This window comes from Protopterus annectens, chromosome 1.part0 (assembly GCF_019279795.1).
Source record: "Protopterus annectens isolate FY-2018-M chromosome 1.part0, PAN1.0, whole genome shotgun sequence".
Classification (NCBI taxonomy): domain Eukaryota; kingdom Metazoa; phylum Chordata; order Ceratodontiformes; family Protopteridae; genus Protopterus; species Protopterus annectens.
Genome location: NC_056725.1, coordinates 881,330,038 through 881,345,113, shown reverse-complemented (window position 1 = coordinate 881,345,113; position 15,076 = coordinate 881,330,038). Strand labels below are relative to the sequence as shown.

General features: G+C 38.7%; 1 protein-coding gene across 2 annotated transcripts in view; it reads left to right on the top strand.

The window, feature by feature from the left end:
• The window catches only part of LOC122795591 (sialin-like), a 711,524-nt gene that overhangs the window by 276,118 nt on the left and 420,330 nt on the right, over positions 1-15,076 (top strand). For both annotated transcript variants that reach the window (XM_044063849.1, XM_044063858.1), the window contains one exon: positions 14,551-14,709. In XM_044063849.1, the coding sequence (XP_043919784.1) occupies positions 14,551-14,709 (159 nt within the window). The remainder of the gene's footprint in view (positions 1-14,550; positions 14,710-15,076) is intronic.

Below are 15,076 nucleotides of genomic sequence, written 5' to 3'. Positions count from 1 at the left end.
CCAATCCTACTCTTTCTGATAAGAATGAGAAATTATCGATAACTATGGAAAAAGTGCATACTCCTGTAAAGTTGATTTTCAGAATTTTGGATTGTCAAACTCATATGTTAAAGTTTGTTCTGACAAATTGTGAAAGTATGAGGAATGTTTAACTGCAATTTCTTCTTGTGAGGAAAAATTTACTTTAAATAGCTTTGTTTCTTCTATTGTACAGGTCAGTACTCGTGCACAATGTGTGTATGACTGTTGATACTATTTCCAGTGCTATGGTGACTGATACTGTTTTGAGGAGGTTTGCATGGCTGCATTCTCAGAACCTCCCAGGTGATGTTAAAAATTAGATTTTAAATTCTCCCTTCGGTAGAGATTTATTGTTGTCCCCTCTGCTGCTAAGGTTGTCAAAATGTGTGATTAAAGAAGCAAGCTGATCCAGAGTATCTCTGTGATTATTCATCCCTCCTTCTCCAAATGTTCTAAAGGGTTTTTTTTTCAGTCTTTTCATCCAATTTTTAGCAAAAACAGAATAATCAATCTCAACAAAATGCAGGTAAACAGATATTGAAGAAATGGCAAGGGGGTTCCAAAAAGAAGTATCATACCTCATAAACCAAAGACAGTCCAACAAGTCTGAATACCTGTTCAAGAGACCTTGTGAACCTCTCCCACTCTGGCCCCTTTTTTCCATCCAGAAAGCCTGAATCACAATTTTTCTGTTTGTCAGCACATAGTATCAGACAAATGGGTTCTAAAAACCATTCATCAAGGTTACAGAAGGCAGTGGTAAGAAATTCCTTCTTCCAAGGGGGTCATTCCTCATCCTCCAGATCAATCTCTTTTGTTTCAACCAGTTCTTCATCATATGCTGTTTTAAGGAGTAATAGAACCAGTTCCAAGTTCCCAAGTGGGGAAGGGTTTTTATTCAAAGATGTTCCTGTTGCCAAAGAAAGAAAATTCTTGGAGGCCACTTCCCGATCTTTATTTCCAAAACCTGTATGTGATCGTGCCCAAAGTCAAAAATATGTCACTTTACAATGTCTTACCTCTTTTTCCTCTTTCAAGTTTCCAGGCAACTTCTGACTTAAACTATGCTTATCATCACATCCCTAGTCAACCAGATATTTCTTAAGGTTTTGTGTATGTGGATCATATTATAAGTTTTCTGTCTTATCCTTTGGGCTATCCACTGTACCAGGAGTGTTCACAAAGTGTCCAGCTCCAGTTATAGCTCATTGCAGGTTGCAGGGTATCCACATTTTCCCATATTTAGATGGCTTGCTTACCTTTGCAGAGTCTTTTTCAAAATGTCAGAAATTTCTGTCTTGGGTGAAAGATCTCTTGCAGAAATTGGGATTCCAAGAGAGTATTATTCAAAGGTCTTTCTGGACTTTTTCACATAAGATTGTGCTCGTGGGATGTCAACTAGACACCTCAGCTTGAAAAGCTTTTCTTCCACAGGAAATAGAATGTTATCTATCTATAGATCTATTTCTAAGGTTTTCCACTCAGACTTTGGTCGCTGCGAGGGAATACCTCAGGATTTTGTGTCTAATTTCATACGATTCTTATGATACCCCTGACAAAACTCCACATGAGAAAGATGCAGTGGTATATGAAATCTATTTGGTCCAAATATTAACACCCTTTATCTTTTCAAATTCCAGTGCTGGAGTTTGTCAGAAGAAGAATCTTTTGGTGGAGACAATAGATATCCTAAAATCCAGGTCTCCCCTTCTCCCTCCCTGCTCCAAAGCTGTCAGTCACCACAGATGCTTCATGCTTTGCTTGGGGAGCAGTTTCAGGAGAGATGAAAGTACAGGGGTGTGGGACACCAAGGAGAGATGCAAACACATAAATATAAAGGAGATGCTTACCCTGATCATTGCACTCAACTTTCTGAGCCATCTTTGGTCCCTGGGACCTCTTCAGGTGATTGCAGACAAATACCACAGAAATGTGGTACATCACCAAGCAAGGAAGAACTAGGTTGCACCCCCTTTGCAGACTAGCCATGTTAGCTTGGGATATAGCTTCACAGCACAATCTCACTCTCCTGGAATCCTGCATTCCTTCAGAGCAAAATTGTGTGTTAGACAAGCTGAATAGGACCAGGGAAGACACGCACAAATGGAAAGTGGATCACGGGTGTCTTCCAAGATTTGATCCATTTGTGGAGAGTTCCTCAAGTAGACCTCTTTTCCTCCTCTCTGAACAATCAACTGGCAAGATTCTGTTCTAGGACTCTGTGTAAGAAGGCCTGGAAGACAGCTGCCTTCTCTTTTCTTTTCCTTGGACAGGAATGTTCTTGTATGCTCTTCCACCCTTTCCAGTAATATCCAGGATACTTCTGAAGATTCTGGAGGGATCCCCAAGATCATTTTGGGAGCTCCCTTCTGACACAGGCAACCATAGCTTTCCCTTCTTTGGGAAATTGCCAGGGGCAATTACCAAGCACTTCCTTACAGCCTGGGTCTACTTACACAAGAACTGGGGTGTTTGATACATTCTAACATTAATTAACTTCAACTGACTGCCTGACTGATCGGGTCTTAACTCCTTTTAGGCACCCGTTTACTGAAGACATGCAGCAAGTGCTAATGAAATCATATATTAGTAAATAGAAAAGTGTTTTAGTTGGTGCCAACAACATAACCAGCACCCATTGGGGGCTAGTTGTTTTCTGATTCTACAATATTTGTGTGATTTATTCTATTACAGCCTTTTTTTCCTCTACAAAGGTTCATTTATCAGCCTGTTTATCATGTCTGCCCATGGATCCTCCTCTTTCAATACAGTCTCAATTCAAAATGTATTCAAAAGGGGGTTTGTATAAGAGGCTGCCAGGAAAATCTGTGTCTCCTCCTTGGGATCTTAATTTTCTGTTAAAGAAGTTAAATCTTGCTCCATTTGAACTAGCTAATCTGGTTGACTTGAGCTTCTTAACTTGGAAAACAGTTTTACTGATTGCTCTGACCTCTCCAAGAAGGGTATCTGAAACAAACTCTTATGGTGAGTCAACTCTATTTCATTTCCTGTAGGTACAGGGTTTCTTTGAGATGTAATTATTTTTGTATGCCTAAAGGGGTATCTGAATTTTCTTTAAGCCAAACTATCTGCCTCCCCATTTTCTTTCCTGACAGAACTAAATCTTTCAGATCTTTGGATCAGTTGCTCCTTTCATGAGAAGGTAAGAAAAAGGGACACGTAAAAACAGATTAATTACAAATGGTTGTCTAAGGCTGCTACCTTTTGTTATGCTTACCATAACAAAACTATTCCATGCAGAGTCAAAGCCCACACTAACAGGGTCTTGTCTTCATCTGTGGCTTTTCGGAAAAGGTTGGATTCTAGAAAAAGCGAGTCATAGCATACAAAAACCTTAGTACTAGAATGCTGGCAAAAAATCATTATCAGCAAGTGTAAATACTGTGGTAAAAACAAAAGTTATGTGCATGTATACAATAGAGAAACACATCAGATAATATTTAGAGTAACATGTAAGGATTCAGGTACAAAAATATTAATATTTCCAGTACTTGTAGCTTAAACTGTTACCAAGAATTAACTATTGTCACAATAGCAGGTGCACTGGGATGCCTGAAGATGGTCTCGAGAGCATGTTTGTAGACTTCATGTGTATCTTTGGTTTTTACTTTTGTGCAGAGGTGATATCAAAAGGCTGGACCCAGTCTAGGGAGTAGTCTTTCCCCAACAGAAGTTTTGAAGCATGGATAGGAAAGGGAAATGATATCATTTTGATGCTAAACATTAGTGCTGTTTTCAAAGGTGAGACAGTAGCTGAAGTTTAAGATTTTAAAAATTTAAAGTGCCAAGAAGAAAGGTGGACATATCTGTTGTTGATTGCCACTTGGTGTCATTAAGGAGTGTGCAACAGTGTATAAGAGGTTCTGCTAGAAGAATGAATCTTAAGGTTTTGTTTTGGTGGGCATCTCCAAGAATTGTAAGATAAATGCAGAACCAGGAAAGGCAAACCATATTCAAGTTATGGCAGTAGAACATTTTGAACAGGTGAAAGAAGGAGTGTGATTCTATAGCAGAGTTTAGTTGCTCCAACACTTTATCAGTGATTTTGTCTGTGTATGTGGCAAAGGAGAGTAATGGATCAGTCTGACAGTCCAAGGCATTTCTGTTCCAAGACCACTACTGTCACAAGGTTGGGTGAAGGGGGCAGCTGCCCCGAGCACAAAGTATTAGGGGGCATGACTGAGACATGCAGAAGTACAATTCCTTCATTGTTTTCACTGTACCAGAATTTACTGGCATTTTTCTTTCTCTTCACTTGAAGCTGAGGGTGCAAAAGTCTGCTGTAGGAAGTTGATTAGTACACAGGTACCAATTGGTTTGCTACAGTGTAAGCCTAAGTCCTTATTTAGTATGTATTATTTATTTTTTTATTATTTATATATATATATATGTATATATATATATATATATATATATATATATATATATATATATATATATATATATATGTATGTATGTTGGGTGGGTTCATGTGTTTGTGTGTGGGGAGGAAGGTGTATGTATGTTTATGTGTGTGGTGTATGGTTAGTACAGTAGTCGCAATTTTGAATTTTGCACTTCTGGGTTTCAATGTTTTGGGAGTTCGGCTTTATGATCTCGAGATTCTGAAATTCGATATTTCAGGATTTCGAGATTATAAAGTGAACCTATATATATATATATATATATATATATATATATATATATATATATTTTTTTTTTTGCACTTTGCTAAAGAGCTGGGGTAGGGGGGAAGAGTAAGCCGAAATAATTTTTTTTTTTTTTTGCTTTTCACATCAACAGCTGAAGGGAGTGGGGAGCTACATTGGGAAGATGCACAGGCTGCTAGATAATCCAGTTGCAGCTTTGTCCAAGATATTGGAAATTGTGTTGTTTTTGTTGTCTATCAATAGCCTAGGGGGTTGAAGGCACTTTCAGAAAAGTTCCAAGGACCATTTTTTTGGGGGGGGCTGATTAAGAGTTTATTGTCAAGAGACTGTGTACAGAGGATAGAGAAATGTTTTAGAATTTAGCCTCTTGGTCAGAATATGTTTTGCTAGATTCATAAGAAGAATATCATCAGATTGTATGACAATACTGAGATGCAGAAATTCAACTGGAAAATCATTGATATAGAGACAGGAGAGTAGGGGCCTAATACTGAGCCTTGGGGGGGGGGGGGCTTCTGTGCAAGTGTTGCAATGCCAGAGAATTATTTTAGTAAATGTGAAAAGTTCTGTCTGTCAGATAGCATTGGAACAGTGCTGTTGCACTATCCCAAAGGTTTAGTTTTTATATATATTAAGTATGAGTTTACAATTAACAGTTTGAAAATTTCAGGTCATATCCACAGATAGACTAGTAGTGTTGGGGCCATCATTCATGTTGTTATAATTGAAGGCAGTAGCAATCAAAAGAGATGTGAGGGTGCTGAACGGCATGGAGAAATTATGTTGTTCATCTCAGAGAAATACATAACTATTTATGTGTTTATATAGTTGTCTGTATAGTCATTTTTCAAAGATTTTTGTAACAGGACAGAAGTTTGATATTGGTCAGTATTCATGAGGCTTCGTGGAGGGGAAGTCATTTTTGGGAGTGGAATTAATATTGTCTGCTTAAAAGGAGAATCAGCTGTGCCAGGTGTGACTTTGTGTGAAAGGTGAAAATATGAGTAAGGGGTTTGTCTGTTTTCTGTCCTGATAATCCTTTGAAAGCTGGATGAATATTACCAAACTTAGACCCTGAGGAACTTAGCTTTGATAACAACGCTTTAGGTTCTTTGAATGACATGTGAGAAAGGTAGAGGATAATGACTTTGGAAGAGAGGGTGGTCTCAGATGATTGAGAGCACAAGGATCGCAGGTGATTGAGACCATGGATCGTTAGCTTGAAGACTATCAGTAAGATCCTTTAAAGTAGACATCAAAAAAATGCTGGCCTTATGTTAGAATGTATTGAGGTAATCCTTTGCTGATATTGCAATTTCTGTTTTGTAATTAGCTCTGCAGGATTTGATCTTGCTCCTGAGTTTTTAGTTAGCTCTTTTGAGTTTGATTGTTGACACACTAAATGTGTTTTTTCTATTGTTTAGAGTTATAAGCTTTTTCCTTCTGTTGTAGAATTTATGTGCAACTGATTTACACCCAGACAGGTTTGTTTCTAAGCCTGGCATCACCTTGGTAAATAGGAGCATGAGCTTCTATGCAAACCCTGAGATAGAAATATAGATGTTGGGTATATGCAGTGGTATTTGTTATAAGGTCATTGAGGGGTGGGAGACTGTTGAATCATCTCAAGTACTTGTGAAGCCCAAGTAGATTGGACTTGGAGAAGTCTGAAAAGATGGTTAGGTTTGTTGTTGGCCTGTACTCGGATGGAATGGTGTGGTGAACAATACCATTCTGTGATCTGATTTAAGAAGTGAGGGTGTGATAAGGATGAGGAACAGACATGGGTTGCATTTGTGAGGATATGATCAAGTATGTTGGTATCTGTAGTGAAAGAGGGCATTGTCTGAATGATGGAGTTTGCACAAGGAAACACAATGCATATTTATTTTCAGAGGTGGTGTGCCGCATCATGCAGGATTAGTTAAAAAGCCCTAGAAAGATGTCATCTGCTTTATTGCAGAAGGGCTCCACTCTTTTAAAATATGTTCTCTGATTGGCAGGTGGCATGGTTGGGATTCTGTAGTTGCCCAAGATGTTTACTGATGCTTGGATATTTATAATCTCAAAGTAATTGTCGTGATCCTTTAATCTGAAGTATTAGTGTTTTGGATGAAGACAGTAATTCCACCACAAATGATATTGCTACCTACACTGTCAAACCTAAACAAGTGGTAGGTCAAGAAGCCAGGTAAAGAGATCTATAGTTATCTTTCTGGAACACAGTGACAACACAAATATCTACATTTTCCAGAGTAAGAAAGGTCTCTGGGGAGGGTCTTTTCTTATTTGGTCCTCTAGCATTCAGCAGTGTTATTTTATTTTGTTTATCAGTATAGTGCACTGATCTTAATGGACTGAATGAGAATGAAATAAACAATAAATGCACATACCAGTACAAATTAGTTTGCAACAAATAGAACTACAAACTAAGCATCTGTAAGGTAGATCCAAGTATGCAATAATATCAGCTGGCTAACAGGATTTTAATAAAGGATGCGACATGTGGAAAAGTAGTTAGGTGATGTGACCAACCTATTGGCATGAACAATTAATTTGTTTACAGAGGTATAACAAGATCAACTATCCATCCTGAGGACCCTGAATGGTTCATAGATTCATAGGTTGATACTAGGCTATCTGCCCTAGGGCATTTATAAGCCTAGCCAGAGTGTGTTTGGCTTTTGCCACCCTTTTAGATTTGTAGACTGTGCCTTTGAATAGTAGGTCACAGAAGATAGCCCTTTTATGGTTAGTTTATTGTGCCTCTGTCTAGTAGGGACCCAGAAGAGATCCCAGGGGTAAACTTACGATCTCCCATCCACTTGTCAAGATTTCTGTTGAAGAGAGTCAGTGAGGGGCTCTGCCTAACTTGGACTGGGATTTTGTTCCAGAGTGAGGGGAGTCTCTGAGATATGAATCTGTCCCTCCAGCATGTCCTATTTATTTCTGTGCTGAGGTTTAAGTCTCTGGAGTGTGTAGCTCTAAGGGATTTGGATTTCCTGAGATGGAGCATGTCCATTAATTATGGGTTGGACATGGCTTTATATGTCAGGCACAGATCACCTCTGAGTAGGCAGTAAGCAACTGAGTAGAGCTGGAGTTTCTTTAGCCTAACTGCATAGGTCATCTGTTTGAGTCCCTTGATCCTCTTGGTGAGGTACTTTTGGGGTCTTTCCAGTTGCTGCAGGTGTCGGGTAAGGTACATCCCAAATGGGACACTGTATTTAATTATGGGCCTGATGAGTGATGAATAAAGGGGCACAATGACCTCTCTTGATCTAGATGTGAAACCTTTCATGATGAGGTGGGCTATATAAAAGATCTTTCTAACCACTTTGGCAATGTGATTGTCAAAGGAGAGATTACTATCTACTTGGGTCCTCAAATCCCTAATTACTTCTTCCATGCTTAATGGATTACCTCCTATGTGGTAATCTGTGGGCACTTTGTTTTTCCCAAAGGGGATGACTATGCATTTTTTGGCATTTAGCTTCAGGCCATGGCTCTGGCACCAGTTATCCGTCTCTGTGAGACCATTTTGGAGGATGCTTGTGCCAGCCGGAGAGTCTATTATGGCACCCAGTTTGCAGTCATCTGCGAACTTGGTCAGCCATAGTCCTCCCATGTTTGCCTGTACCTCAGAGAAATAAATACCGAACAATAGAGGTCCCAGGACTGAGCCTTGTGGGATGCCACTTGTGACTGGTTTAGAGTCTGACAAGGCACCTGCAATTCTGACCATGCGGGTTCTATCCTTGAGCCAGTTTGCAACCCATCTTGTGACACAGGGGTTGATATTTAAGCTGGTGAATTTATTTATGATGCCCGAGTGGGGTATTGTGTCAAAGGCTTTTGTGAGGTCTAGGTAGGCTGTGTGGACTACCTTCCCTTCGTCTATGACCCTGGTAACTGTTTCAAAGAAGTCGACCAGGTTCAAGAGGCAAGATCTACCCTTAACAAAGCCGAATTGGGTAGGATCCAGTGTCTGAAGGTTCCCGATGTCATTGTTTATGAGTTCCATGATGATATGCTCCATAGCTTTGCAGACCAGGCTAGTCAGGCTTATAGGGCGAAAGTTTCTGGGGTCTGTTGTGGCACCTCCCTTGTGGAGTGGGACCACTGTTGCTGTACGCCATTCCTTGGGTACATATCCTGTAGTAAGGCTGAGTTTGAACAGTGACTTTATGTGAGGGTTAAATACAGATTAAGTACTTCCCTGAGAAGCCCATATATCGTAAAAATAATTAATGCTTACGCCTATACTACAAATTGTGCAACTGCACATATGACAAAAGAAAGTGGAAACTTGGTAGAAATAGCAGTTGGCACTTATCAGCCCAGGACCTTCTCTTCATAGCTCATATGGTATACATCACTTTAATACTCAGAACATTAACTAGCTACAGAATTTAGGAAAATAGACAAAAATTGCCAACATCTAGACCCCATATAAACCATGGAGGTTACATAGGATCTTGGCACATAATGTCAAATGAAACTATTTATATCCATTTTGTTAGGAAAAGGGAAAATGATTCCATACATGCAAACTATCCATGATGCCCACCAGCATTATACACGTGCTGCCATTTCTATTACAGATATTTTCTGACAACATTTGGCTCATTAGCTCTTTAAGCAAGCAATAATGGCCAGTAGGGTTTAGGTTATTGTGGAAAAAACGCTTGACCATAGGTGTTCTGAGCCCTGACAATGCAGGCACACACACACACACACACACACACACACACACACACACACACACACACACACACACACACACACACACTGAGCGTAAAATATGGCAGATGTTTGGATTTTAATTTTCTAAGCTTCATGGCAGCTTAATATACTGCTATGAAGCAGCATGCATTACCTGTACATTAACACCCTGCTGGAGAACTGTCATTCTTTAATCATGGTTTAAATGTGCAATTTGCCCATTCTCTAAACAAATTTAAAATGTGCATGATCAAGCCAGAACACAGCATACGTCCCTTTCCAAACCACAGCCACCCCTTAACTCAACTAGATTAAGTATTGCACACAGCACAGCATTTAATCACAGTCATATAAAAATGGTACATTAAGCAGCAGTGCGACAGAATATCAATATTTCATAAAATTAACAATTACACATGCTATATAGCACAACGCAGCTCATGGGCAGTGATAACAGCACACGTATTTAAATGAACAATGAAAAAACATTTAAGATGACCAGAAAATCATTTATATTTATAAGGCACTCTAATGTAGTATAACAAAAGTGGATTCCCAAACAGTTGCTGTGGATAGACTCCAGTGGCCAAAGCACTATGAACAAAGCCAACCTCATTGTTCAATGAGAGCCTTATCAATGTAGTTCATATAATCATCAAAACAAAATGTAATACCTGTCCACCACGACTTAAACCTGAACTCTGATAATTAAACTGGCCGGTTAATGATGTCTTCAACAGCAGAACTTAATTACTATTGGTAGTTAACCATAATCTTATCCTGTAGTTGAGAGAAAATGATAACCACATTGCTTCATGTCATAAATACTTATTAATTTATTTTATTTTATTTTACATTTGTATACCGGGGAGGTCCGACTGGGCTTTTAGCCCATTTTAAGCAGAGGCCCGGGGAGAAAAGCTCCACAGAGATAATTAACAAAGCCATGTTTTAAGCAGTTTTGACAAATACAAAAAGATTTTTAGACAATTATAACAATGATAATGTCTTATAAGCGTATTTATACAGATAATTATATGGAGATGTAACCAGTGATGCATAGGAGGTACATCATAGCTGTTCTGGTTCTAGAGAAGAAAAGTAGATGTGATATGACTTGAAAAGAAAGACGAGGAAAAAGACAAGTAACATTTTTGGACAGGTATTACAAGGTAGACATGCATAAGAGTTGAAGGGTGGTAGTAATGCAGATGCAGAGGAAGATTTGAAGCGATAAAAAGGGAGAGAATTTTAGTCTGGGTTAGTACAGGAGCAGAGCCAGGTATTATTTAGGTGTTCTCTTAACATTATCTTGAATTTGGATGAGTTGGATATGTTGAGCATGTTTTGAGGCATAGTATTCCAAGATTTTGATATTTGGTAGGAGTATAAGGAGACAACATGGCTATTATTTGGTTTAGTTACCTTCATTAGGAGTTTCTGGGAGGATCATGGAGTCTGAAAGTTGGTAATGGGTATGATAAGGTCACTAAGGACTGGACAGTTACTGGGTAGTGCAGAATGGAATCTGCTAGGGCTAGATGGTTACAGCTGAGTAGCTTAGGAAGTTCCAACCATTTTAGGTGGTGCAGTGCTGAGCCAGGGATGTGATCTGGATGTTAGTGGCAAGTCTGGCTGTTTTGTTATAGCATGTCTCCAATTTATTTAGGTCTGCTTTTCTTATGTTACTAAATACTGGTGATACATATAACAGTGTGGAGAGTAGATGTGTTCTAGAGATGGACTGTCTGGTGGTGTCAGTAAGTGCTTGATTTAAAGTGGACCTTTTTGATTGTTAGTGACAGGTATTTGTCAAGCTTAAGGTCACTGTCTCTCATGACACCAAGGAGCTTGATGTATTTAACTGGCTCTGTGACTGTATTGTTTGATGAGTAGATTCTAAAGGGGGGATTATTGTCACTTTTTTGTTACTGGTGAAGGGCATGAGCTTTCTTTTGTTGGGATTGAGAATGAGTTGACAGTCAGAAAGGTGTTGTTGGATATGTAGGAAGAATTATTGTGTTTTTTGTATGTGTTCAGGAAGAGAGGGAGCTACGCATATGAGGGGGGAATCATCTGAATATTGGATTATGGTTGATTGCTGAGTGGCTTTACAGAGTTTGTTTGTAAAAATGGAGAAAAGGAGTGGGCCAAGGATTGAATCGTGAGGTACGCCCGTGGAGCAGAGTTGAAAGTTCATTTTGCCATCTGACTGCCTGTTTACAGTCAGATAGGTAGCTGACAACAAGGATTGGGCAGATTGGGAGAGATTTAAGGCAGCTAGCTCATTAATGAGTTTTTGGTGGGAGTCTGTATCCAAGGCTTTAGACATGTCAATAAAGATGGATGACACAAGTAGATTATTATTTCTATGCTGGCTGATTGTCTTAGTAAAACTAACTAGAGCTGTTGCTGTGCTATGTTTTGGTCTGAAGCCATGTTGAGATGCTGATAATAGGTTGTTTTTTAGAGGTGGTCTAGTAGTTGTGAACATATGCAATTTTCAAGTATTTTTACTATAGGTGAGAATAGCGACTGGCCTGTAATTTGTGAATTTGGTGGAGGTACCTCCTTTGTGAAGAGGGATTATGTAGGAGACTTTCCAGAGTTTAAGGATATGTTTTTCTGTTATAGTCCAGTTGATTAAGATTAATATGGGGTAGGAAATGACATCTGCAGCTAATTTAAGAAATTCACTAGGGAGTTGGTCAGCGGCAAGGTATGAAGGTTTAAGTTTAGATAGGTATTTTTTATTGCTGAGGTTTGTATTGGATTTATGGTGAAGGCGTTTAGATTAGTTTTGAGGTTTGTGGGTATAGTTAGAGGGGTATTGCTGTTGTTCTTAATTAGGGATAGAATACAGTTGATAAAGTGTTATTACATTTTGAGGCTATGCTGTCAGTGTGGTTTGTTGTGGATGGCGCTAGGGTGGTGGATTGGGTTGATTTTTAGCAGTTGATTAATAGCTCCCCAGAATTTCTGTGGATTGTTTTGGTGCTTTTGTTGAATTGCTGTGTAGTATTGTTTTCGTCATGTTTTTTTTTTTTTTTTACTTGGTTTTGTAATCTGCGGTATTTTTAATGGGATATTTGTTTTTGGTCCTCTGGTATAGGTTCCATGCCCTGTCTCTCTGTTTGAGGATTGTTTTAGTTTCTTTAGTGAACCACTGTGTGGGTTTCAATTTTATACAGATCTTTTTGAGGGGAGCTAGATTGTTTAGGATAGAGAGGAACTTTTTACTGAAGTATTGAACTGCTAGGTTAAGGTAGAGTTTTAGTGAGCGCCAGTCACATAGATGTAACAGAGTTTTGAAGGAGTTAGGGGAGAAGTTCTTTTTGTTATGAATATGTTTGTAGAGGATAGTTTCTGGAAGAACTGTGTGGTATTTTAGTAGGTATGTGGGCAAGTGATTACTTAGGCTGTTAGGAAGGCAGCCTGATTGGTAATGGAGTGGGTTTGCATTGTTTATTCTCCAATCTAGTATTGATTGTTTATTTCTATGCTTGTCATATCTATTGGGAGTTTGTATTAGTTGACTAAAACTGTAAAGGTTTATGAAGTTTGAGAGATTATGAGAGGAGCATGTTGTCCAGTCTGTATTGAAGTCTCCCAGTATTACAGTTTCTTGGCTGAGAGTAGAAGAACACCAGCAGAACAAGTCCTTGATTATGGTTGGCTTGTTAGCTGGTGGGATGTTGATGGCAATTATATCCTTTATGTTATTAATTTTGGAGGGGAAAGCTTCCCAATAACCAAATGCCCCTGCATTTAGATCATGAAGCCACTTTTTACTGTTTTCATTGCAACTTAGTATTCTGAGCAAAATGTTCATTGATCTTAGGCTTCCTCTTAAAAAAGGAATCTTTCTTAGTCAGGAACATGACCAGAAGTTCATGTATCTGTTATTCCTTGATAAATGTCATCCTGTGCCTCTCCTAATTCCTTGAGCTGCACAGGAGATCTACATCTCCAATACCTGACCCACTTCTCCCCTGCCATTCTTCATGTCTCTTCTGCTGTGTTCCATTTTCCTGTATTTGTGATCCTGCCTTCTCCTTAGCATTTCTGTAACTACCGCAGAGTGAGTATTTCTGCGTGCAGTGGTGCGTCGTATCACTCTGTAAGGTCTGATTATTACTTGGCTCACTGATCTGACAAATCCGATTATAATTAGCTGTACCTGTTTTTCTGCTTTCCTTCTTGCTTTGCAAATGTAGACGGTAATGAGGTGAGGTCAGGTCCTCTGGTACCAAATAAATGATATTCCTGGATAGGAGGACCACAGGTTGGGTGGTTGGTAGTGGGATAAGAACTGCAGTAAAATCCCAGGTCTTAAGCTAGTGGATTTGATAAAAATCAATTCTAGATAAACAATGACAATATAAATTCTCCCTCCTTAGATGCTTCTGGATAAATAATTCAAGACCAGATTATATAGCATTTAATTTTTGGGATTGAGTCCCTTGTCTTTTAGTACTCATATTCTTTCAAGAAACTGTACGTTACATCCAATGTCTTTAGCTAACAATTGCACTGTTTCCCTTGTAGCTGTAGAGTAGCATATACACAGCACAGCAAGACTCATATTTCACACGTGCTTCATCAATATAATCAGTTTTAGGAAATGAATAAATTACTTAATGAAAATAACCAAGTGAGAGGACTACTTACTTTCCTCTGGTAGTTCCTAGCTTTGCTAACTGACCCAATAACCAAGATGCTTTTGAAAATCTAGTATTACAGCAAGAAACCAAGGAATCTGTATTTTTTTACTTTTCTCTATTCTGTTTGTATTGTGACTGAATGATTCTGACTGTTTATAATGTGAAGACTTACCATCATGGTAAACTGATGCTGGCACATTACTTCATATTTGCTTTAAGTCTTCTAATATTGTTTAAGGAATGACTGCAACGTTTTGCATTTCCCTTTATAGTAATTTGCCTCATATACAGTTTTGCTGTACAGGTTTATTTAAGGCAGACTGTTATGTTTTATAAGGAATGAATAATTGTTGCATTGTAGTAGTAAGGACAATACATTCAGTGAGTGCTTCAGCTTTTGAATAATCTTTTAGATGTAACATGGTACAGAAGTCCCAAATCTCTGGAATATTTGTTTTCTGTTTCCACAGCTGACATACAATAAGTCTGTACCATGGTGTGCTTTGGCTACATCCTTACCACTCTGGGCTATTATAATCGCTCAGTTTTGTTACAACTGGACCTTTTATACTTTGCTCACATTGTTGCCAACGTATATGACAGACATCCTAAAATTCAACATTCAGGAGGTAAGAGAAATATATTATCAGCTGTATTTGCAAATCTTTTTATACCTTTTTGAACTTAGGTGACGTGTCCTGTTTAAGAAAAATTTGGTTTCATAACCTTTGTTTTTTGTAGCAAATGTGTGATCATCTTTTTTGTCATTTTTCAAGTTACTCTAAGATACTACAAATGAACGTTTGTAGCCAAATATCAGAGAAAAGAGACAAGCATTACAGAAAATGAAGACTTGAGTAATATATTAATCATGAATGACGTGTGCACCTAGTAGGTATCCATCTGTGTTATTCCTTGCAGGATCTCATTCAGACACCCTCACCATGTGATCATGGTCAGTGATGAGGTCAGACTGGTATTGTGGTTTGTAGTTAA